Source organism: Argopecten irradians, chromosome 2, assembly GCF_041381155.1.
Source record: "Argopecten irradians isolate NY chromosome 2, Ai_NY, whole genome shotgun sequence".
Lineage (NCBI taxonomy): Eukaryota > Metazoa > Mollusca > Bivalvia > Pectinida > Pectinidae > Argopecten > Argopecten irradians.
The window spans coordinates 69,172,353-69,198,522 of record NC_091135.1 but is presented as its reverse complement, the minus strand read 5'-3'; the positions used below and the strand labels follow the sequence as shown (position 1 = coordinate 69,198,522).

The following is a 26,170-nucleotide window of genomic DNA, read 5'->3' as shown; positions in this document are numbered from 1 at the left end:
TCCCCAATAATGTTTCACACCAAATATGGATGAAATTCATCCAAGGATGAAGGAGGAGTAGGATTTTAAAGCTAAAATTAAGAAAATTTGCACTTTTGGGGCCCCACCCCTCAGCCCCTAGGGATCGGACCAGGCTCATTTATACAAAATATGATTGCCCATCCCAAATGATGTTTCACACCAAATATGGATGAAATCCATCCAAGGATGAGGAAGGAGTACACCAAATATGGATGAAATCCATCCAAGGATGAGGAAGGAGTAGTAGGATTTTAAAACTAAAATTAAGAAAATTTGCCCTTTTGGGGCCGCACCCCTCAGCCCCTAGGAGTCGGACCAGGCTCATTTATATAAAATATGATTGTCCTTCCCCAATGATGTTTCACACCAAATATGGATGAAATCCATCCAAGGATGAAGGAGGAGTAGGATTTAAAAGCTTAAATTAAGAAAATTTGCCCTTTTGGGGCCCCGCCCCTCTGCCCCTAGGGGTCGGACCTATCTCATTTATATAAAATATGATTGTCCTTTCCCAAGGATGTTTCACACCAAATATGGATGTAATTCACTCAAGGGTTGTAAAAAGTGTAAAAAGAAAATAATCAGAATAGATAAATTAGAGTCGCAGTTGATGAATAAAGTTTGATATAATATAAAGGGAGGCAACCAAATCAATTTGTACAAGGAAAATCAATGAGCATGACAATGTATAAAGAGAAACACTCAACGTCACTCTATATGTTAGAAGACATGAAGCTGTTTGACACTGATAAAATGAGAAAACAAGAGGTCCAAAGGCCTTAAAGGTTAAAGGTCTGACTACCTTGGCAATAATCATTTAGGAAATTGATTAGATATAGTGTCATGGTAGTCATCTTCAATTTGGGATCAACCCGTAACAAAACTTTGTAGGGACCATGTCAGGATCATTTCATGCAAGTTTCAGCCAAATCGCACCAGTAGAACTTGAGAAGACGTTCAAAATGTGTTTTCAAGATGGCGGCTGGGTCGGCAATCTTGGATTTCGGATCGACCCCAAAAATACCAACACTTTGTTGGGACAATGTCAGGATCATTTTATGTAAGTTTCAGCCAAATCGCACCGGTAGAACTGGAGAAGAAGTTCAAAATGTGAAAAGTTAACACATCGTCGGACGCCGGACACCGGATGACGATGGATGAAACAAGACGACTATAGGTCATCTGAAACAACATTGCTTAGACAAAAACGGATCATCTGATTCCGAGATCAACTCAAAAAGGGAAACAACTCACACGGATTCCATAATGGGAGATAAACTAGAATGATATTTTATCCAAGAAAGACAACCCACATGGGTGATTGTTTTGATATAAAACAGCACGTATTATATTACTACAGTACCGTGTGTCTAACACCTGTTAATTATACCTACCTGAGGAGCCTGAATTGTCACTCCAGCAGTAGTTGTTTCAAACACATGCTCGTAGTTCCCCGCATACCGACTAACATCAGTTGACGTCCCTGCAAAGAGAAACACAATACATTATAGGTAAAGACTGCAATTGTCCTGCAGTAATTGGTTAGACAATCAAAGATTTAAGCTCACTTGCTACATGATTACAATATAGACATTACAAAACACTTATATGTTTAAATTTCCCTATAAGACTTCTAATTTAAATATGCTTTTCAAAACTAACCTCAAACCTTTGCATTGAGTTTTATTTCAAAACATGCAAATACAGTAGAAATGCAAAAGCGGTCATAAAATTACATCATGGAAGGGTGTTTTGGACTAAGATACTTTTGTTTCCAAGAACCTAACTCCAAACACTTGAAGAACAGTTCAGTCCATTACATAAAATTGATCTGGGAAAAAAATAATAAGAATTTTGCCTAACATACTCCTTGACTTCACATCAGTAAAATAAAATTGACTTTAACACAGTCGGTTTCACAGCCTTACCTCCCATATCAAACCCTATAACAGGCAGTTCTAATTCCTTCTTATAGGTGGTGAGGGCATACCCCACAACTCCTCCCGCTGGACCCGATAGAATCGCCCTCGATCCATTAAATCTAGAAATAGATATGACTCCTGTACATTCCATGAGAAATACAAACTCCTTTGTTTAATGAATTCAATATATCATTTCATAAATATTGTATTTTAGACCATAGAATTAATTATTCCTATAACCAAGCAGTTTTATTAATTTTGTATCAACCAAGGACATTGATATTTCTTATCTGGAAAGTTACAATGGCATTGACTTATAACAATAAGTTATCCCTATCGATATGGAAACATGATTCACAATAAACAATCTCTTGTACAGAAACCAATGTTTGTTTAAAAGAGTGCTCTGTATCCTAGAAATATAACGATAGAATAAAGAAGACAATGTGATAAAAATAGTTCAAAAAGATCATCTTTTCCTTCATATCAATCAATGTTTGTATAATATCAAGGTTGAAAAGTGATTTGACAGGAATAGACCAATTGACTCTCTGAACATCAAACTTAGCTTACTGATCAACTGGGGTAAGTCCTCCGTCTGACTGCATGAACAACACTCGCGTATCCTGGAGGTATAGTCATATACATTTCATTCAGTGAGGAAACTTATCAACCATGATAGATTATAACTTTCAAGGAAAATGTTTGACATTGGTAAATCATTTGAAGTGAATTAGTATTGTATATATATATATACCAGTTTATCACAGGATCATTCGGCATTGGTGGTACATTATCTGTTGTTCGAAATCCATCATAGTTTCTTATTAGTTCAACAATCTGCAATCACTCATCTTGATGTGGTGAACACCACTAGAACTATCCCAGTATATATGTATGTATATAGCAGAAGCCCATGATATGAGATATTCTTACTTGTGTTCACATCAGATTATTACCAATAAGACATGTATGGGTAATTTTACAGTAGTGACAGGTTGACTGTGAGTGTGAGATGCTCACCTGCACGCCTCCCTGAAAACCAGAGGCAAAGCCGGCAACATAGTTCTTGATACAAGGTGTTAGGTAAGCATCAGCACAGGCTGTCAATTAGAGGCATTGTAAGCTAAATTAACCGATTATAAATGTAATTAAATGAAAAATTCTAGCAAACAAAATGGCTGGTTTTGTAGCAAGGAACCATCTGCATATAAAAATGTGAGTTATTCTGTAAGTAATCCTCAGTGAGTAAGTCACAGTTTGAAGCATTTGTTATCTGTACATGTAGTGTTAGGAACCAGTTGTGATCGATGATCAGCTATAATCCTTTAGAGACAACTGATCAATTTTTGATTATTTATTGGTTTATAGCCTGAAATTATGTAACTCTTTAAAATATTGCTCATTTTGGCCTGGGATCGAATAGGAGCATTTCCTATGAAGCAGAATTCATCACCATTTGATTATATACATCATCACATTATTTTTTTATCATCCCATTTCAAAGTAGGAATCTTTATCAATGAACATATAATATGCAAGTTTTTTCCCCAATTAATTGTGTTTAAATAGCATAATTGGTAAGACATTATAGGTAAGAGTACTATGAAAAAACTCTATTTTTTCTTTTTTCCCATTTAGAGATCCTGATTATAATTGATAAACAGAAAAACACTAGTTACCTGTGTAGCCACGTGGGACAACTCTCACCATCGGCATGACATCAGAAGACAGTGACACCTGGTGGAAACCCATCTCCCTGGCAACACGTCCAACCTCCTTTTCATGATCAGCAAATCTGAGAATCACAAAAGAACATGGTATGATAGAAGATATATACCAACCCTAAACCTGACTGTAAACAGATAAAATCATCCCCTTTAAATCCATTGAACCACCAATCACATCTTATTTAAATCCATCCACATGCACCATACATGTAATTGCTGTAATTATTGCCCTCCCCTTTCTGACATGAGTTATTAAATACCAGAAGTATCTTTATATATTGAGTATTTTTACATATTGAGTATGTAATTTCTATCTGCAGTTTAAGAACGATATTTTGCTATACTATTACACATTTTCTTTGAAAACTATTTGATTTTCTGGTTTTCAAAATTAGAAGCAGAGCAATCAAAGAAAACCAGTATGTATTTCAAATTAAATTATTAAATATCTTAGAACAACCTAAAATGCAAATGCAAAAACTGTAAATATTATTCATAAGCGCAGATATAAATTAGCGCAATTCATTCATTCAATACCGGAAAAAACCCATCTACAAAATTTTGCATTGGACATGAATTAGCACTAAAAAGGCAACAAAAATGCATTGAAATAAAACTATTATAGCTTAACTCTGTATTGTTTAAATTATTTTAAAATGAAAGTCATAAAATCTATATGTAGATCATCTTACGTGTAAGAGTGAAGTAAGACGACAGCCAGACTCTGTATCCCTCTGTCTAAAAGTCGCTGTAAATCCTGTCTTAACTTTGGTACGTCCACATCACGCCAAACCTCCAACTACAAAGTGATTATCACATAACCACACTGAGGACCTAGAGCTGCACATACATCCTAGTACTTAGGACAGCCTTAATATACAATGGCTGCACATACATCCTAGTACTAAGGACAGCTTCTAATATACAATGGCTGCACTTACACCATTGTACTTAGGACAGCTTCTAATGTACAATGGCTGCACATACATCATTGTACTTAGGACAGCTTCTAATATACAATGGCTGCACATACATCCTAGTACTTAGGACAGCTTCTAATGTACAATGGCTGCACATACATCCTAGTACTTAGGGCAGCTTCTAATGTACAATGGCTGCACATACATCCTAGTACTTAGGACAGCTCTAATGTACAATGGCTGCACAGACATCATAGTACTTAGGACAGTTTTTATGTACAATGGCTGCACATACATCATAGTACTTGGGACAACCTTAATATACAAGAGGCCCAGAGGGCCTGTATCGCTCACCTGGTTTGTAATGCCAAGTAATGTTCTGAATACAGGTTCATTGTTTCTTTTCTGAAGGAATTTTAATATTAACCTTTAAGTCCCCTATTGGGCCCCACCCCTCCTGCCCCCAGGGGGTCAGAGCCAAAGTTCTGTTCTCCTTCCCCAAAGGATGTTTATGGCCAAATGTGGTCACAATCCAAGCAAAACTCTAGGACAAGTAGCGATTTATAGGATTTACCTCTATTTCCCCTATTGGGCCCCACCCGTCCTGCCCCCGGGGGACCACAGCCAAAATTTATACAAGTTCTGTTCCCCTTCCCCCAAGGATGTTTGTGGCCAAATTTGGTTACATTCCATGCAGAACTCTATGACTAGTAGCGATTTAAAGGATTAACTCTATTTCCCCTATTGGGCCCCGCCCCTCCTGCCCCCGGGGGGTCAGAGCCAAAATTTATACAAGTTCTGTTCCGCTTCCAAAAAGGATGTTTGTGGCCAAATTTGGTTACAATTCATGTAGAACTCTAAGACAAGTAGCAATTTAAAGGATTTACCTCTATTTCCCCTATTGGGCCCCGCCCCTCCTGCCCCCGGGGGACCAGAGCCAAAATTTATACAAGTTCTGTTTCCCCTCCCCCAAGGATGTTTGTGGCTAATTTTGGTTACAATCCATGCTGAACTCTAGGACAAGTAGCGATTTAAAGAATTTACCTCTATTTCCCCTATTGGGCCCCGCCCCTCCTGCCCCCGGGGGGCAAGAGCCAAAATTTATACAAACTCAGTTCTTATTCTCCCAAGGGTATTTCTGGCCAAATTTGGTTACAATCCATGTAGAACTCTATGACTAGTAGCGATTTAAAGGATTTACCTCTATTTCCCCTATTGGGCCCCGCCCCTCCTGCCCCCGGGGGGTCAGAGCCAAAATTTATACAAGTTCTGGTCCGCTTCAAAAAAGAATGTTTGTGGCCAAATTTGGATACAATTCATGTATAACTCTATGACAAGTAGCGATGTAAAGGATTTACCTCTATTTCCCCTATTGGCACCGCCCCTCCTGCCCCCAGGGGGCCAGAGCCAAAATTTACACAAGTTCTGTTCCCCTTCTCCCAAGGATGTTTGTGGCCAAATTTGGTTACATTCCATTCAGAACTCTATCACTAGTAGCGATTTAAAGGATTTACCTCTATTTCCCCTATTGGGCCCCGCCCGTCCTGCCCCCGGGGGGTCAGAGCCAAAATTTATACAAGTTCTGGTCCGCTTCAAAAAAGAATGCTTGTGGCCAAATTTGGATACAATTCATGTATAACTCTATGACAAGTAGCGATTTATAGGATTTACCTCTATTTCCCCTATTGGGCCCCGCCCCTCCTGCCCCCAGGGGGCCAGAGCCAAAATTTACACAAGTTCTGTTCCCCTTCCCCCAAGGATGTTTGTGGCCAAATTTGGTTACATTTGACTAGTAGCGATTTTAAGGATTTACCTCTATTTCCCCTATTGGGTCCCGCCCCTCCTGCCCCTGGGGGGTCAGAGCCAAAATTTATACAAGTTCTGTCCCCCCTCCCCCAAGGATATTTGTGGCTAATTTTGGTTACAATCCATGCAGAACTCTAGGACTAGTAGCGTTTTAAAGGATTTACCTCTATTTCCCCTATTGGGCCCCACCCCTCCTGCCCCCGGGGGGTCAGAGCCAAAATTTATACAAGTTCTGTTCCCCTTCCCCTAAGGATGTTTGTGGCCAAATTTGGTTACAATCCATGCAGATCTCTAGGACAAGTAGCGATTTAAAGGATTTACCTCTATTACCCCTATTGGGCCCCGCCCCTCCTGCCCCCGGGGGGTCAGAGCCAAAATTTATACAAGTTCTATTCCCCCTCCCCCAAGGATGCTTGTGGCCAAATTTGGTTACAATCCATGCAGAACTCTATGACTAGTAGCGATTTAAAGGAAATGTTGACGGACGGACGGACGGACGGACGGACGACGGACGACGGACGGACGACGGACGCCGCGCCATGACATAAGCTCACCGGCCCTTCGGGCCAGGTGAGCTAACAATGGCTGCACATACATCATAGTACTTAGGACAGCTTCTAATGTACAATGGCTGAACATACATCATAGTACTTAGGACAGCTTCTAATTTACAATGGCTGCACATACATCCTAGTACTTGGGACAGCTTCTAATGTACAATGGCTGAACATACATCATTGTACTTGGGACAGCATTAATATACAATGGCTGCACATACATCATAGTACTAAGGACAGCTTCTAATGTACAATGGCTACACATACATTATAGTATTTAGGACAGCTTCTAATGTACAATGGCTGCACATACACCATAGTACTTAGGACAGCGTTAATATACAATGGCTGCACATACATCCTAGTACTTAGGACAGCTTCTAATGTACAATGGCTACACATACATCATAGTACTTAGGACAGCTTCTAATGTACAATGGCTGCACATATATCATTGTACTTAGGACAGCCTAAATATACAATGGCTGCACATACATCATTGTATTTAGGACAGCTTCTAATATACAATGGCTGCACATACATTATAGTACTTAGGACAGCTTCTAATGTACAATGGCTGCACATACATCATTGTACTTAGGACAGCTTCTAATGTACAATGGCTGCACATACATCATAGTACTTAGGACAGCTTCTAATGTACAATGGCTGCACATACATCATTGTACTTAGGACAGCTTCTAATGTACAATGGCTGCACATACATCATTGTACTTAGGACAGCTTCTAATGTACAATGGCTGCACATACATCATAGTACTTAGGACAGCTTCTAATGTACAATGGCTGCACATACATCATTGTACTTGGGACAGTTTCTAATGTACAATGGCTGCACATACATCATTGTTCTTAGGACAGCTTCTAATGTATAATGGCTGCACATATATCATTGTACTTAGGACAGCTTCTAATGTACAATGGCTGCACATACATCATTGTACTTAGGACAGCCACTAATGTACAATGGCTGCACATACATCATAGTACTTAGGACAGCTTCTAATGTATAATGGCTGCACATATATCATTGTACTTAGGACAGCTTCTAATGTACAATGGCTGCACATACATCATTGTACTTAGGACAGCTTCTAATGTACAATGGCTGCACATACATCATTGTACTTAGGACAGCTTCTAATGTACAATGGCTGCACATACATAGGACAGCTCTAATGTACAATGGCTGCACATACATCATAGTACTTAGGACAGCTTCTAATGTATAATGGCTGCACATACATCATAGTACTTAGGACAGCTTCTAATGTGCAATGGCTACACATACATCATAGTACTTCGGACAGCTTCTAATGTACAATGGCTGCACATACATCATAGTACGTAGGACAGCTTCTTATGTATAATGGCTACACATACATCATAGTACTTAGGACAGCTTCTAATGTACAATGGCTGCACATATATCAACGTACTACATAGTTTGTTGATTTCAACAGATCACCAGAAGTCAGTGTTTGCCTAGTCCACCCTGTCTGCTTACCACTGCACCATTGATTTTTTCAAAGGTTATGAATGTATAGCAGCCAGACCAGGGTTTGAACCCAGATTTTCTGAATACTAACCAGATGCTCTACAGATTGATTTACCTGCATGGTCACCAATATTCCAGCTAGATTAGTGACACAATAATGTTAATTCTATTGCATAATTTTCTCTCTGATACCAACCAATTAATTCTTATCTACAATAGTAACAGCTAGGCTGTCAGGAGGCAATGTAGCAAATTCATCCAGGCTACTTACCAACACACAACTGATAAATTACCTTTTAACTAATTCACTCCTGAAAATTCATAATGGATTATTCTCATCTTTGATTTAGAAGAATCTTAATTGGTCTTCAGGGGTGAATGAGGAATGTATAATTACTCAATACATTAATGACACACTAATAGTATAATATTTTTATACAATTTTCCCTCTGATACCAAATAATTCTTGTCTCTGTAGAGATATGTGAATAACCTTAATGACTAAATTATACACCAGATGGTGGTATCACAGCATGGGAACCTTTTCTGCGGTTGTACCAGTGACAACAGGACAACCATTTTTCATCTTTAACTTTTCTTGCCGAAATACTACTCTCATAAAGAGTAATATCAGGGAGCTGTACCTTTGCCTCAGTTGTACCAGTGACAACAGGACAACCTTTTTTATCTCACACTTTTCCTGCTGAAACACAACTCTCATAAATAGTAATATCTGGGAGCCCTACCTTTTCCTCCGTTATACCAGTGACATCAGGACAATCTTTTTTTATCTCACACTTTTCTTGCTTAAATACAACTCTCATAAATAGTAATACCTGGGAGCCCTACCTTTTTCTGCGGTTGTACCAGTGACAACAGGCAACCTTTTTTATCTCACACTTTTCCTGCTGAAGCACGACTCTCAAAATAGACCTGGGAGCCCTATCTTTTCCGCGGTTATACCAGTGACAACAGGACAACCTTTTTTATCTCACACTTTTCATGCTGAAATACAATTCTCATAAATAGTAATACCTGGGAGCCCTATCTTTTCTGCGGTTATAGCAGTGACAACAGGACAACCTTTTTTATCTCACACTTTTCATGCTGAAATACAATTCTCATAAATACTAATACCTGGGAGCCCTACCTTTTCCACGGTTGTACCAGTGACAACAGCACAACCTTTTTTATCACACACTTTTCCTGCTAAAGCATGATTCTCATAAATAGTAATACTTGGGAGCCCTACCTTTTCCGCGGTTGTACCAGTGACAACAGGACGACCTTTTTTTATCTCACACTTTTCCTGCTGAAATAGGATTCTCATATATAGTAATACCTGGGAGCCCTACCTTTTCCGCGGCTGTACCAGAGACAACAGGAAAACCTTTTTTATCTCACACTTTTCCTGCTGAAGCACAACTCTCATAAATAATAATACCTGGGAGCCCTACCTTCTCCATGGTTGTACCAGTGACAACAGGACAAACTATTTTATCTCACACTTTTCCTGCTGAAACACGACTCTCATAAATAGTAATATCTGGGAGCCCTACCTTTCCTCAGTTGTACCAGTGACAATAGGACAACCTTTTTTCTCACAATTTTCTTGCTGAAACACGTAAATAATAACACATGGGAGCCCTACCTTTTCCTCGGTTGTACCAGTGACAACAAGGTAGTCTTTTTTTATTTCACATTTTTCCTGCTGAAACACAACTCGCTCATCAACTTCTATCACTTCTTCATAAAGTTGATCTGGTGACAGGATTTCCTGAGTGAAAACAAATATTTTGACTTACAGAATATTTCAAATAGAAAAATGAAATATCTAATCTTATTTCAAAACTTTCTAAAACAAGAGGCCCATGGGCCTTTACGGTCATCTGACTATTAGCACAACACAATGTAGTCATTTAAAGATTCTAGCATATTTGACCTCTGTGACCTTTAATGAAGATCAAGGTAATTCATTTGAACAAACTTGGTAGCCCTTCATCCTAGCATGTCACAGGCCCAATATCGGGTCTCTAGGCCTCCTAGTTATTCTCAAGAAGTCGTTTTAAAGATTTTAACCTTTTTGACCCCTGTGACCTTGAATGAAGGTAAAGGTCATTCATTTGAACAAACTTAGTAACCCTTCACCCCAGCGTGCTGCAGTTCTTGAGATGAAGTTGTTTAAAGATTTAAGCCTATTTGACCCCTGTGACCTTCAATGACGATCAAGGTCATTCATTTGTACAAACTTGAGAGCCCTTCATCCCAGCATGTCAAAGGCCCAATATCAGGTCTCTAGACCTCCTACTTAATCTAAAGAAGTCAATTAAAATATATTAGCCAATTTGACCCCTGTGACCTTGAATGAAGGTCAAGGACATTAATTTTATCAAAATTGGTAGCCCTTCAGCCAAGCATGCTGCAAGCCCAATATGAGTATCCTGGGCCTTTTGGTTCTTGAGAAGAAGTCGTTTAAAGATTTAAGCCTATTTGACCTCTGTGACCTCGAATGAAGGTAGAGGTCATTCATTTGAACAAACTTGGTAGCCCTTTATCCCAGCATGCTACACGCCCAATATGAGTATCCTGGGCCTTTTGGTTCTTGAAAAAAAGTCATTTAAAGATTTTAGCCTATTTGACCCCTGTGACCTTGAATGAAGATCAAGGTCATTCATTTGAACAAACTTGGTAGCCCTTCATCCCAGCATACTACATGCCTAATATCAGTACCCTGGGCCTACTGGTTCTTGAGAAGAAGTTATTTGAAAATTTTAGCCTTTTTGACCCCTGTGATCTTGAATGAAGATCAAGGTCATTCATTTGAACAAACTTGATAGCCCTTCATCCAAGCATGTTACGGGCCCAATATCAGGTCTCTAGGCCTCTTGGTTATTCACAAGAAGTTGTTTAAAGGATTTTTATCCTATTTGACCCCTGTGACCTTGAATGATGGTCAAGGTCATTTTTTTAAAAAACTTAATAGCCCTTCATCCCAGCATGCTACAGGCCAAATATCAGTACCCTGGGCCTTCTGGGTCTTGAGAAGAAGTCGTTTAAAGATTTTGGCCTTTTTGACCCCTTTGACCTTGAATGAAGGTCAAGGTCATTTATTTGAACAAACTTGGTAGCCCTTTGTCCCAGCATGCTACAGGCCAAATATCAGTACCCTGTGCCTTTCGGTTATTGAGAAGAAGTTGTTTGAATGAAAAGTTTATGCACAGCGCACGACGACGGACAGTGCATGATGACAATAGATCATCGTGACCCTTCGGGTCAGATGACCAAAAAATGCTACTTGCTGTAATCACTGTATATAAAGGCACAAAATGAAAAAAAAATATCCAAAATAATTCATGTATTTACATACACACAGCCATTTCACTCAGTTTACTTGATTTATTGAAATTTGATGTAACCTTATGACCATGTTATAGTTAAGATATAATTGAAGATTGATACTAATTTTGAAGATGTTTACCAGGTCAAAGATGTTTGGGCGTGCTTGGTTTCCGATGTGTAAGAGGTCCCTAAATCCCTTGGTTATAGCCAGTGCCATGGGTTCACCTTTCCTCTCCAGCAAGGCATTGGTGGCCACAGTCGTCCCCATCCTGATCCAGTCAATCTGGGACGTGTCTATTGGTTCGTCTGGTGGCAGTACATGCCCACCTACCTGTCAATCACAGTAATCTGGGTTACCTAACAGTTATATATTTATAAAATATAATATGTACATAAATGTTTAACCCTAACAGATTTAATGTAAAATACTAAAGACGAGACTGCATATAGAACTCCAATCTGGAGGACTGGGGTGAGTTGATTATCCTGGACCAGATACAGTATACATTATTTGGTATAGATCTAGAGTTAGTGTCTAGCTTCCTTCAGACCTTAAAAGGTCTTGATTATGTTACACTAAACAGGGCGAGAGTAAGTGTGCCGCCAGCCGGGCTTGAACCCACGACTACACACTTATTGGTCTGCCACTCTACCGACTGAACAAAAGGGAAATTTCTCTCAAGTGCAAATCTTGATGGCGGCTCTATCACTTTACAATTAAAACCTGCTACAATTGCATTATGATTTAGTTGCTGTATAATCTCCTCTTCTGTTACATTTGGTGCCCAACTGTATAGCAGGCTATTTCACAGGGATAATATTTTTACATTTAATTTTTAAGTGAAAATCGTGAAAATTTTGAGCCCATAAATAACCGGCTATAACATACTACATTTATTTCAATGTATCACAGCACATGAAAAATCATAGCTGCAAGACCATGGCTTCTACCTACATGTACACAAATTAATTTATACACAAATGTACCTCTTCCATAATTCGTCGAATCCCCTCCCTTGGGGCATCTGGATAGTGCTTTGGGTCAACTGACAACAGTTTCATGACTTTCACTTCCCCTCCAGGACATCTTGCCCAAATATCAGTAAATGTGCCTCCACGATCAATGGCAAACTGGTACTTGTTCGATTCCATTCTTACTACAAGTTTACAAAAGATAAAATTAATAAATCTGACAATCGAAATAATCTTTATCCGCATAAAACAAATTAACAACATCATATTTGATGAGATGCTCACACTACAGCTCTTTATATTACAGGTGTTCTATTGTTCTGTGTAGATCTGCGTGTCATGTATGATCTGTAAAAATACGTTCTGTTTATTCACCTGATCAATCGTTACAGACTGTACTGTTACAGCTAGTATAAGTTAGGTTTCCGGTGGTTTTGTAATCTGTGTCACTTATAAATTAAAGAATTAATATATTTACATAGTCGTCAATTTCAGTAGAATAAAAGTTTACCCAATCTGAGTCTCTTAGTCGTCCAGATCCTCGCAGTGGTGTTGCATGCAGTTTCCACATCGGTAATAAAGTGTTCGTGAGAGTTACTTCCCTTGGTATACTCTTCAACAAAGTGCACGGAAAACGAAAGTAGGCATCAAGTAGCTTGTAACAGATGTGTTTATAGCCTACACAGCTGGCATACCGACCTATTTTGACTGAATATGTCAGTGAAATTTACACGACACATTGGGACATGTGCTTACAGGAGATTGATTGCTTTAAAGTGTCATATTAAAAGACCGTCAGCAATTAAATGCAACCCAATATCTATGTCGACAAGACAACTCGCTACAGAAAATGCAGACTCAGGGTAATTGTAATTTATTAACTGCTCTAGTGCATGCATATTTATTAGCCAACCATCATCAAATTGCCCCCCTGTAAAAACGGACCTAGTCAGAACGGCCCACTGCAAAATATAACCAGGTAACGGCCCCAGTCAGAACGGCCCCAGTTAAAACGGCTACGTAACAATATAAATATATGTTAAATATATGGTATTAGATTTATATATTAACATATCTATGTATATCATGTAATAATATAACATTATGTCTTGTTAATTAATATGTGTATTCATAAAAATATTTTCTTTAATGAATTTCATGGTAGACTATTATGTGTCAATGCATTTAGATGCATATCCATAATATACTACATGTAAAATAAACAAAAAGTGGTAAATATAAAAAGTACATTTTATTTATTGAATTTCATAAATTTTATTAGAGGGTGTCTGCCAACACTGAACCTGCCTCTGCAGTTTCACCTGTTGCCCAGCTCTTGCCACGTGGAGGCCCCCTCTGCAAGAGCCACACGATTGTTTAAAGTCTATAAAAATCAAATATATTAGAATCACTAGGTATAAAATCACATACATATTCAATTGCGTAGAAGTCCGGGAAAACACTAAGTCACATATATCCGATCTCGTTGAAGGAAAACACTAAAGTCACATATATCCGATTGCGTAGAGGAAACACTAAAGTCACATATATCCTATGGTGTTGAAATAAAGTAGTAGCAGCAGATTTATTCTTATTTTTTAAATTGTTCCAGTCTCTAATTGTGCTGGGGAAAAAGCTGTTTTTAAACACTTCACTGTTGGTGGTGATCGTTTTATAAGTTTTTGAATGTTTTTGTTGTGTTTTCGAGTTATTAGGAGTGATGAAATTTTGGGGGGGGATTGCTACTAGGCCGTTGATGACTTTATACAACATGTTGAGGCGGTGTTCTCGATGTCTCTCTGCCAGTGGAGCGAGATGTAATTTCTCCATCATGGCAGTTACGCTTGATTTTCTGCAATAGTTATTAAAGATTAATCGAGTTGCACGCCGTTGTACTGCTTCGATTTTGTCCACATCCTTTTGTACAGAAGGGTCCCACACAGTCTCGCTTTATTCGAGTATGGATCTCACTAGAGCTGTATAAGCGGATGTTTTTAAGCTCTGTGGGCAGAATTTTAGGTTGCGCCAAAAGAAGCCTAATGCAGAGTTTGCCTTTTTGGTGCTTTTGTTGATATGTTCTTCAAATTTTAAATTTTCACTGATGGTCAGGCCTAAATATGGGCTGTTTGGTACTTGTTGGAGGATCTCATTGTCCAGACTGTAAAAATGTTGTAGCGGCTTTTTAGGTCACCTGAGCGGAGTCTCAAGTGACCTTTTCTAATCACCTTTTGTCCGTTGTCGTCCATCGTATATCCGTAAACAATTTCCATTTTCGACTTCTTCTCCAAAATTGCTGAAGCAATTTCAATGAAATTCTGCACAATCCTTCTAAGGCATAAGGTCAATCAAAATTGTGAATTATATAGTCCCCAGCCCCCAGGGGGCTGTGGGAGGGGCCAAAAAGGGTAAAATTGAGTAAATTTTCAAAAATCTTCTTCTCTACTCACAGATGTGGTAGAATCAAATACTCTTCATAGAAAGGTCTCAAGGTCCCTCACAAAAATTGTGAATTATATGACCCTGGGGTCTCTAGTTTCCCCCTTGGGAGGGGGTTAAGTTTACTATAGTTTTTACAGGGAAAACACATTTTTGAGCATTATTTGGTAATTTGTAATAGGAAATGAGTCAAATGTGGTCAGAATTATCAGTATGAGATGGCCATTCAATCCTGTTAACAAATTTTCTATGACTGACCCCCAGGGGCCTTAGGGGCGGGGTCAAAAGGGGTCAAATAGGCTAAAACTTCAAAAATCTTCGTCTCAAATTCTGGAAATGGTAAAATCAATTACATTTCATAGATAGAAAGGTTTAATAATCCTTTACAAAAATTGTGAATTATATGACCCTGAGGTCTCACGTTTCCATCTGGGGAGGGGGTCAAGTTTACTATATAGTTTATTTAGGGAAAACCCATTTATGAGCACTTTTTGCTCAATTTTCATAGGACACAAGTCAAACTTGCTTAGGATTATTAGCCTGAGATAGCATTTTAACATTATATCCATATTAGTCCTGGCTGACCCCCTGGGGGCAGAGGGGCGGGGCCAAAAAAGGTCAAATATGCTAAAACTTCAAAAATCTTCTTCTTAAATTCTGGAAATGGTAGAATAAAATACACTAAGCCCTTAAGGTGTTTTATAAAAATTGTGAATTATATGACCCTGGGGTCTCACGTTTCCCCTTGGGGAGGGAGTCAAGTTTACTTTAGTTTATATAGGAAAAATATATTTATGAACATTATGAACATTATTTCATCGGAAATGAGTCAAACTTGATTAGAATTATTAGCCTGAGATATAGCATTTTAACATCCATATCAGTCCTCAATGACCCCCTGGGGGATCAGAGGGGCAGGACCTAACAGGGTCAAAATGATTAAAATTTCAAAAAATACTTCTATAAAGTTCAAAGGTTTGATGGAAGCAAATTCTCTTTATAGACTAAAAAGTCAAATTAAATGAAATTTTATAAATCACCGACCAACTTCAAGGCCCAGCATATAGTACTTATATGTCTTTAAATTTGTTTCATTATTTATTTCATTATATATTCAAACTCAGGTGACCGTTAAGGCCCATGGGCCTCTTATTTGATCTACTTATCCTCATCACATAACACTTTTTCGCATTAAAACGCATCCCCCATGTAGACGCCCACTTTCCCAATGCTGTCAGGTCATGTTGAAGCATGGTTTGATCTTCAATACTTGTTATCTGCCTATATAGTAGACAGTCCTCTGCGAAAAGATGAACCGACGATGATACTGATGCTGAGTCCCTTGAGGGACGTCGGATTCTACTCTAGCTGTGGACAAGTGATCTCCCTCAACGACGAGTTGCTGTGTTCTGTCCATAAGGAATGTTTTGATCCAAGCATGGATGGGACTGGTTATGCCATAGTGGTCAAGTTTGTGGAGTAGTCTCATGCATATGTATTAGGGCTGGATCGGTATACCGATATACCGGTACAAACCGGTATTGAACAACGTATCGGTTCTCGATACGACAACATGTTGTTGTATCGCTGTATCGTTCAATTTGGTTTGTTAAGTTTTACGTCCTATTAACAGCCAGGGTCATGTAAGGACGTGCCAGGTTTGTTGGTGGAGGAAAGCCGGAGTACCCGGAGAAAAACCACCGGTCAGCGGTCAGTACCTGGCAACTGCCCCACATGGGATTCGAACCCGCATCCCAGAGGTGGAGGGCTTGTGGTAATATGTCGGGACATCTTAACCACTCGGCCACCGCGAAGCTTCCGTTTTTCACTCCTTTTTACAGAAAATACTTGTTAGGTCTCATTTAGACACCACGGGGCCTGTATACGGGCAAAGGATTCGAGTAGCATGTTCTATTGATAGGCTGTTTCAAGCTTCCGAGTCACTTAGACGCACCGGAAATGCGTTTGCGTAACCATGAATACAAATTGAGCAGAACACGTTAGCTTGAAATGTTTGACACTTAGCAGACGACATAGATAATGTCGACGGGAAAAACAAAATCAAAAGTTTGGCTACATTTTCGCCAAGTCATAGGCGAGAGTAAAGCAATATGTTTACTTTGCGATATGCGTGTAGCCACATCCGGCGGCACAACAAATCTCAACACGCATTTGAGGAGGCATCATAAAATTGACATTACCAGTCAACCATCGCAATCGGGTGCCAGTATTCCAGTAAAATTAGGTAAGTGTTATATTTGAATTATGAAACAATCTATTAAACAATTTTTTTTTTGTAATGTATGGATTCAAATACGAGTTTACGATAATTTGGTAAAATAATTCTATCAGTGTTCAATACGTTTTTAACTTCTTATAATAACACATTTTCTGTTATATTTTACAGAAAAAAATGATGAAGTTACTCAGGTAACTAAAGTTACACCTTCAAGTTCTGCTACTGCAGTAACTGCACAAAATCCTTGGTCAATTGCCAAAAGAACGGCTCTGCCTGCATTCAAAGTGAATGAAATCACAGACGCCGTTTTGAGATATATCATAAAAGATATGCGTCCATTCAGCACAGTTGAAAGTACATCATTTAGGTGAGTGATACAAGTATGTGTATTAATAATAAAGTAAAAGATTAGATAATTAAAAAATCAAATTTATATATAAAATAAAGTTGATAAATAAAGAAGCGAAAATAAGATAATGAAGAAATGAAAAAAATGAACAGTATTTACTTTTCTTCTCTATTGTTTGTTAAAATAAAAAAAAAATCAGTGTAATTTCTTGTTTGTTAAGAAACATGCTCTCCAAGTTGGAACCACGTTATCAACCACCTAGCAGACATACCATTAGTGAGAAACTCATCCCTGCATTGTTTCTGGCAGAGCAGACCAAGCTTCAATCAGATCTAAATGGAGCCAAAGGAGTTGCTTTAACATCGGATGCATGGACATCAAGGGCAACAGAGTCTTACCTCACTATCACATGTCACTACATCAAAGAATGGAAACTTCACTCAAAAGTATTGCAAACAGAACAATTTCAAGGCAGTCATACTGGGGAAAATGTTGGTTTTGAGCTTAGAGGTGCCATGATAAAGTGGGGAATTGCAGAGAAGGTGAAAGTTATAACTGTGGATAATGCATCAAACATGACAGTAGCAATAAATGTCTCTGGCGCAGAATTGAAACTAGGTTGCTTTGCCCATACTTTGAACTTAGCATCAAACAAGGCTCTGACAATTCATAGTTTGAGTAATGTTTTTGGCAAAAGTGAGATCTGTTGTAACATTTTTCCACAAAAGCAACATTGCAACCGAACTATTGAAGACAAAGCAGAAAGCACTTGCAATTCCTGAACATCGATTGATAATGGATTGTAAAACAAGATGGAATTCAACATACAACATGTTAAAGCGATTTCTCGAACAGAGACCAGCAGTTTTAGCTACCCTCTTAGATGAAAATGTAAAACGTCTCCACAACAAAGCAAAACTTGTAGCTGGTATGTCAGACACTGAAATTGCCTATTGTGAAGACTTTGTCAACGTCATGGAGGTGATGATGACAGCCACTATAGCACTGTCTGAGGAGAAGTCACCGACAGCAGGTTTGATTCTTCCTCTATTGACCAAGTTGCGGACACATTTCACTCCAGATCCGACAGACTCAAACTTTGTACATCATTGGAAAGTGCCATTGGAGCAAACCTGGCTACCAGGTACACAGATTCTTGGAGGAGGCTAGTGCCATTGACCCACGCACTAAATCTAAGCAATGCATTTCTATAGAGACCTGGGATAGATTGATTTCCAAATGTGCCATAATACTAAATGATGGTGTTGAAACTGTTAATGTGAAACAGGAACCAGTCTCTGATCTTCCCCAGCTTCCTTCACTTAATCAAGAAACTGATAAGGTGAGAAGGTACATGTAACAGACAGTAATTAAGTAAATCACGGGTAAATAACAGATAGTTAAAAGTATATAACTAATATGTGTGATTGATACATTAATTATTTCTGAGTGATATATCACTTTATATCTGCATTATTGAATATATTATTACTTTTGTAATTGCCCCTTATGTCAAAAACGTTTTATTTCAGGAAATGCCCACCTCAGATGAACCACCCAGAAAGAAGTCTGCTCTTTCATCTTTATTTGATGATGATGATGTAGAGGTGACTGGTGAATCACCCCCACTTCCTCCTCTAGAAAGGGCCAGAATGGAAATAGACAAGTACAGACAAGTTCCCCAGATTAAAATGAGCAATGATCCATTACAGTTTTGGAAAGAGAGACAACATGAATTTATGTCTTGTAGTATTTTGGCTCAAGAGTACTTTTGTGTTCAAGCCTCATCTGTGGCATCTGAGAGAGTCTTCAGCACTACAGGAGATATTGTCACAGCAACACTGGCATGCCTTCACTCTGAGGTTGTAGATAGCCTTGTTTTCTTAAAGAAGAACATGGATTGAGGAATCTGATAATCGAATAAAAGTCTTATCAATGTTTAATTTTTGTGTCTTTGTCTTTTCTGCAAAATGTTTTCTTCCATGCTAAAAACTAATTTAAACAAAGAAACCACTCGCAAACAACTTTTTTCTTCAAATATGTCTTTAATTTGCACAATATCTACAACAGTATTAGCATAAACATATTTGTATCGTATCGTCAATACGTATCGTGTATCATTTCACTGTATTGTCAATACGTATCGTATCGGTTCGGCTGTTCCAATACCCAGCCCTAATATGTATTGTACCTTCAAATGGCCTTTTGTCCGTGTTCCGTGGTGTGTGGTCTGACGTTCGTCTTCCGTCCGTAAACAATGCTTGTTACCGTTATTTCTCAGAAAGTACAGAAGGAATCTGTCTCAAATTTCATATGTAGGTTGCCTTAGGGCACACGGAGTGTCGTGCTGATTTTTAGACTTATCGGAAAAACAATATGGCTGCCAGGCAGCCATCTTGGATTTTGTAGTTGATGTTTGTTACCGCTATTTCTCAGAAATTACAGAAGGGATCTGCCTCAAATTTCATATGTAGGTTCCCTTAGGGCTCTAGGAGTGTCATACTGATTTTGAGATTAATCCGAAAAATATTACGGCCGCCAGGCAGCCATCTTGGATTTTGATAGCTAAAGTTTGTTACCACTATTTTTCAGAAAGTACTAAGGGATCTGTCTCAAATTTCATATGTAGGTTTTTCCTAGGACACACGGACTGTCATGCTTATTTTGAGACTGATCGGAATAACAATATGGCCCGCAGGCAGCCATCTTAGATTTGGGTAGTTGATTATTGTTACCGCTATTTCTCAGAAAGTACTAAAGGGATCTGTCTCAAATTTCATATGTAGGTTTCCCGAGGGCACTGCGATTGAAATGCTGATTGTGAGATTGATCGAAAAAACAATATGGCCACCAGGCAGCCATCTTGGATTTTGGTTTGGTGTCTGGTTTAGGACTGCTATATCAAAATGTGGAATAAGTCGACACCGTTTGGTATCGGGCCAGGTCATCTCTGATTCAGACTGCTTACAATATATTGCCACCTAGAATTGTCACTTACCTTGGTCTTTCCAACAAAGGAATAATTTATCTACTCATAGCCATCCATTGTATCACACATGAACTTTCTTTTGTGTCAACACAGTAGTTTCTTTTCCTCAACTTTAAATTTCCCTCGTTGTCGTTGCCATTTCCTCAAAGTATGCAAATCGCCTTTAATCTCGACGTATTACTATATTTGGGTAGAAAAATCATTCATTTGTTGAATAGACTAAGGTTAGTGGTGCTTCTCGATGGTCAGCCTGAATCGGAGATGACCTGGTTCGATACCAAACGGTGTCGGCTTATTCCACGTTTTGATATAGTGGTACGCTCTGGCCCTAAACCAGACAATAATCTGTCATAATGTCTAAGTCTGCATAAGAATATATAGCATAGGCATGTTTTTTAAGCATAATTAATATATAACCAGTTACCTCAATTTAGTTCATGAACATATAATTTATGTTCATGAACAGCTCATGAATTAAAAAACAGTTCATGAACAATCTTCTGATGTTCATGAAAAGTTCATGAAAACCATATTTAGATATTATATTCATGAACTATTCTTCATGAACTATTCATGAATAGTTCATTAAACTTCATGGACATTTCATGAACCAATGTTCATGAACTGATTTATGAACTTTGTATGCAAAATTTAATGAACAATTTATGAACATTAACAGAAAGTTCATGAACATTTCATGGTTCATGGAAGTTCATGTACTTCAATTCGCAGGGGATTCCTTTTGAAACATATAACATAAAATATTGACAAATTCCACGTCATTGTTAAGTATTTTAATTGATACCGTTGAAAATCCAAATGGTATAGCAATACGCTTTACCAATAACAGAGCCAATATCATGTACGTTAAACAAATAAAACACATAACCACTGAGGAGTTGATGAAAGATTTTTTAGGCAAGACAGTTTACCTGATAAGGTAAACACACAACTGTAAGAGCGATATGAGTTGTTCTGGACAAACTTTGTATCACTCCACGAGTAAAGGCCAGGGTCCGGCATACAAGATTTCAGACCACAATGTGTAATGGCGGACAGCGAGCGAGTTTGAACATTTCACCACAATGGGCTTTTCTGGCATATCACAGTAATACTAGCTACTCTAACTTTTAAAAGAACTGGTTTGTTTCTGATATATTTGCAAATTTTAATGAACTCTTAGACTGAATTATCCCTTTAACTTCTTCAAATACTCGATGGGTAAAAAACTATCACTGATGTTATATCCATCCCTGTGCCTAGCTCGATTTACCCTCTTCAACTTCTAGAATAATAAAAAGAGTATAACTTGCCATCACTTGATTTGTAGTTCTTCTACTTCTGGAAGCTCTTCCATCAATATGCTGGAAGATCGCCCAAGAATACTTCTATTTTTCGAAGAGTGCAAATCACAGGCCTGCAGACACTAAAATTTCTTTGAAGATTACAGAGAGAGAGAGATGCACATCTTCAAAGCAACATAGTCAACCACAGTATACGGTTATACAATTCCTTTGATGTACATTAACGGATCAAATTCGAGGGTATTGAGATCCAAAAACGACGTTGGTAAAGTACAATTTACCATCAATTAGTCCCACCTTCTGGTGATTATGACGTCACAAAACTCACATCAAATGATGACGTCATAACCACCGGATGGTGGTACTAATCAACGGTAAATTGTACTTTACCTACATCCTTGTGGGATCTCAAATCACCCGTATTATCTGTGTCTTCTGTTGTCTCATGAGGCGGACTTTTACTATAAGATAGTCCAGGGCTGAGGGGTGGATATAATGTCTTTAATGATTCTCTTCTATCAGAAAAAATCTTGTTTTTTTTTTTAAGAACACTAAACTTTTTTCTTGTCTTATTTCAGATTTTTTGCTATGATGCAAAATGCTAGGGCCAACCTTCCAGACAGTGAAAAGCAAAGGTAACAGACAATTATGTGTGTTTCCGTCTATGTGTCATGGATTTATCTCCCCTGATAATAACACATGTGATCAGCTAATACTTGGTGATATTATACAGTTGTTTGAAATATGGTAACAATATTAAAGACATGAATCAATTTTCTGTTCATTTTGCGAAAGCAAGAATAATTTAGCTCAACTTTATATTATTATTATGATTTTATTATCAAAACACTTTCCTGTAAAAATCACTATTATTGTTGTATTTTACTCTTTTTATTCTCTCTGTTTGTTTGAGTTTAAATTCAATTTTCAGTGCCATTCTGTCTCACAAAGAAAAAGTGAATGGTGTGGACCTCCACTTTGAAACAACAGGTGTTGGAGAAGAGATCATACTGCTACTCCCTGGAGCCTTAGGTATAACACTGTTTAGTCAGATTTTGCTCTGTTTGACCTTTCATTGTTAGATTTACATATTTTATTCCCAGGTCCATATTGATGTACTGATAAGATGTTTGATATCTTAATTCCAGGATCCACCAGAACAGATTTTGAAAAGCAGCTGACAGAGTTTAACAAGTCAGACTATACATTGGTTGCTATGGATCCTCGGGGCTATGGCCGGAGTATTCCCCCAGAGAGGACCTGGCCCCTCGAGTTCCTTCAGAGGGATGCTGATGATGCCATTCAATTATGTAAGGTAATAAATACTAATAACAGAATTGTCTGTTGAATTTCAATAAAATATGTTACATGAACGATTAACAGAAATGAGAAACCAGCAGCTAAATTCAAAACACAATTTAATTATATATACAATATTGTACAGAGATGGTTTACAATATCTAAAGTAATTTGTGGTGGTACAAGAGTAATACGATGATTTAAAGTGTTACTTATCTGTATGCGAATGTCCTGGTATAATCCTTGATCCTCCCAGGTTTCAAATTAACAATAATCACAAATCCACAAGGAAAATGAATGTCCACAGATGATTTGTAAAGTTCCAGGCAATATGAATAAATCCACACAAAGTGTTGTAATAATCCACAGATAAAGTCACAATAGCTCTCCCAATAGAATCTTATATGGCACTGCACAATTCTTGATATGTCTCATTACAGGTCTCATTACAGTTCTGATTAGCTTTGGACAGTTGGAGTATATATAGCTAAACCCTAATTCAAGAATATTGGAGAACCTTCTACTTCTAGAAATATCTAACTAAAAACAGTAAACAAATAAACACAGAACTTTCTGGAAATAGATCATTCTAGATCTCTACTTATAATCAACATGTTTACAAACATATTTGTTTATACATGATAATATTCTAGAAAGTTCTATAACCTAAATCAATGATATGACCTTTATAGGATGTATTGATAATAAAGCTAAGGGAGTTATCTCCCTTATCTCATAACTACATGTATTTAGTGTCATACATAACACACCCCTCCTTAAAGAAAAGAAAGTTTTCTTGAAAAGGAAACTTTCTTGACATATCAAGTCATATTTAAATCCTTGATAAAGCATCAGCCAGAATATTGTCTTTCCCTTTGATATGTTTGATGTCAAGATTGTACTCTTGCAAAGTCAAACTCCACCTGAGAATTCTTTGATTTTTGTTTTTCATTTTCCCAATGAATGTCAAAGGGTTGTGGTCGGTGAAGACCAACACAGGCACAGCTGTAGTGCAGAGATACACATCAAATTGGTTTAAGGCCAAAATCAATGCTAAACATTCTTTCTCAATGGTGGAATAATTTCTCTGGTGTTTGTCAAATTTTCTCGAGAAATAACAAATTGGATGGTCAATTTGTTCAGAACCTTCTTGCATCAAAACAGCACCAACACCTACATCGCTGGCGTCAACAAACAGTTTAAACTGTTTATTAAAATCTGGAGCAGTCAGAACTGGTGAGTTTGATAGTATGGCTTTCAATTTCTCAAAGGCAGACTTACATTCGTCTGACCAGACAAATTTGACATTTTTCTTTAACAAAGCAGTAAGTGGAGCTGCTATAACAGAGAAATTTTGACAAAATTTTCTGTAATATCCAGCCATACCAAGAAATCTCATCAGCTCTCTCTTGCTTCCAGGAGTTGAAAAATCTATAATTGATTCTACTTTGGCCTGAACAGGTTTAACCTGCCCCTGTCCTACAACATGGCCTAAAAATTCAACAGTTGCTTGACAAAATTCACATTTCAATAAGTTTACAGTCAATTTCATGGTAGTGAGTCTTTCAAAGAATTCACGAATCCCGCGGAGATGGTCTTCCCACGTGTCGTGGTAGTTGATGACGTCATCAATGTATCCATCACAGCCTTCCAGGTCTGACATCACGCTGTTAAGAAGACGTTGAAATGTTGCCGGGACATTCTTCACACCAAACGGCATAACTTTGTACTGGTACAAACCTTGTGAGGTTACAAATGCCGACACTTCTTTAGCTCTTTCTGTTAATGGCACCTGCCAATACCCTTTCAACAGGTCAAACTTGCTTACGTACTTGGCTTTGCCAACTTTGTCAATACATGAGTCAATCCTTGGAATTGGACAAGAGTCTGTTTTACTGACAGAGTTTACTTTTCTGAAGTCAGTACAGAACCGGTATGTCTTATCTGGCTTTGGTACCAGAACACATGGAGAGCTCCATTCACTTTTGCTTGGTTCAATAATATCATTGTCCAACATGTATTGAATTTCTTTCTTTAAATGTTCTTCTTTCAAAGGATTGACACGGTAAGGATGTTGCTTGACAGGTGGCGCATCGCCTACATCCACGTCATGATAGATAGCATCTGTTTTGCCTGGTGTATCCGGAAACAAATGTTTATACTCAAGTATCAAATCTTTCAGTTAATTTCGTTCCTTTTCTGATAGATGACACAGTTTCTTGTCCAAGTTCGCGAGCACATTCGAGTTCCATAACTTAACACCACAGTCTAAACCTACATCTTGTACACCACCATCTAAGTCTAATTTACAAATATCAGCTGTACTTTCACTTTGTGATGGTACAGAGGCCAAAGTAGCAATAGGTTGAGAGGTCTTGCTCTCTTCTCTATCTACATATTTCTTAAGCATATTAACATGACATAATTGAGTTTTCTTGCGCCTCCCTGGAGTTTGTATAATGTAGTTAACATCATCGACCTTTTTCTCCACAACATAAGGTCCAAAATATCTAGCTTGCAAAGGCTGACTCGGTATTGGTAATAGAGCCAAAATTTTGTCACCTGGATCAAAACTTCTTGCACGGGCATCTTTATCATACCATGTTTTCATTTTGGTTTGAGTAACGGCCAAATTTTCTTTTGCCAGTTCACATGCCCTTGTCAACCTTTGCTTAAAATTAGACACATACTCTAAGAGATTCACTTTAGAATCTTCGTCCAAAATTTTGTCTTTCAAAATTTTCAAAGGACCACGTACAGTGTGTCCA

The 26,170-nt window shown here is 38.1% G+C and overlaps 2 protein-coding genes across 2 annotated transcripts in view; one reads left to right on the top strand and one right to left on the bottom strand.

The window, feature by feature from the left end:
* Positions 1 to 13,389, bottom strand: part of LOC138316328 (5-oxoprolinase-like) — a 115,939-nt gene extending 102,550 nt beyond the window's left edge. Inside the window, exons 1-10 of the mRNA XM_069257999.1 lie at positions 13,298 to 13,389; positions 12,802 to 12,971; positions 11,954 to 12,145; positions 10,127 to 10,252; positions 4,366 to 4,472; positions 3,626 to 3,741; positions 2,967 to 3,046; positions 2,517 to 2,569; positions 1,950 to 2,062; positions 1,416 to 1,504 (exon numbers count right to left, since the gene is read on the bottom strand). Coding sequence (XP_069114100.1) covers positions 1,416 to 1,504; positions 1,950 to 2,062; positions 2,517 to 2,569; positions 2,967 to 3,046; positions 3,626 to 3,741; positions 4,366 to 4,472; positions 10,127 to 10,252; positions 11,954 to 12,145; positions 12,802 to 12,966 — 1,041 coding nt within the window. The 5' untranslated portion in view covers positions 12,967 to 12,971; positions 13,298 to 13,389. The remainder of the gene's footprint in view (positions 1 to 1,415; positions 1,505 to 1,949; positions 2,063 to 2,516; positions 2,570 to 2,966; positions 3,047 to 3,625; positions 3,742 to 4,365; positions 4,473 to 10,126; positions 10,253 to 11,953; positions 12,146 to 12,801; positions 12,972 to 13,297) is intronic.
* Positions 13,390 to 13,403: 14 nt separating this feature from the next.
* The window catches only part of LOC138316814 (valacyclovir hydrolase-like), a 33,015-nt gene continuing 20,248 nt past the window's right edge, over positions 13,404 to 26,170 (top strand). The window contains exons 1-4 of the mRNA XM_069258471.1: positions 13,404 to 13,649; positions 22,682 to 22,738; positions 23,035 to 23,135; positions 23,252 to 23,418. Of these exons, the coding sequence (XP_069114572.1) occupies positions 13,501 to 13,649; positions 22,682 to 22,738; positions 23,035 to 23,135; positions 23,252 to 23,418 (474 nt within the window). The 5' untranslated portion in view covers positions 13,404 to 13,500. The remainder of the gene's footprint in view (positions 13,650 to 22,681; positions 22,739 to 23,034; positions 23,136 to 23,251; positions 23,419 to 26,170) is intronic.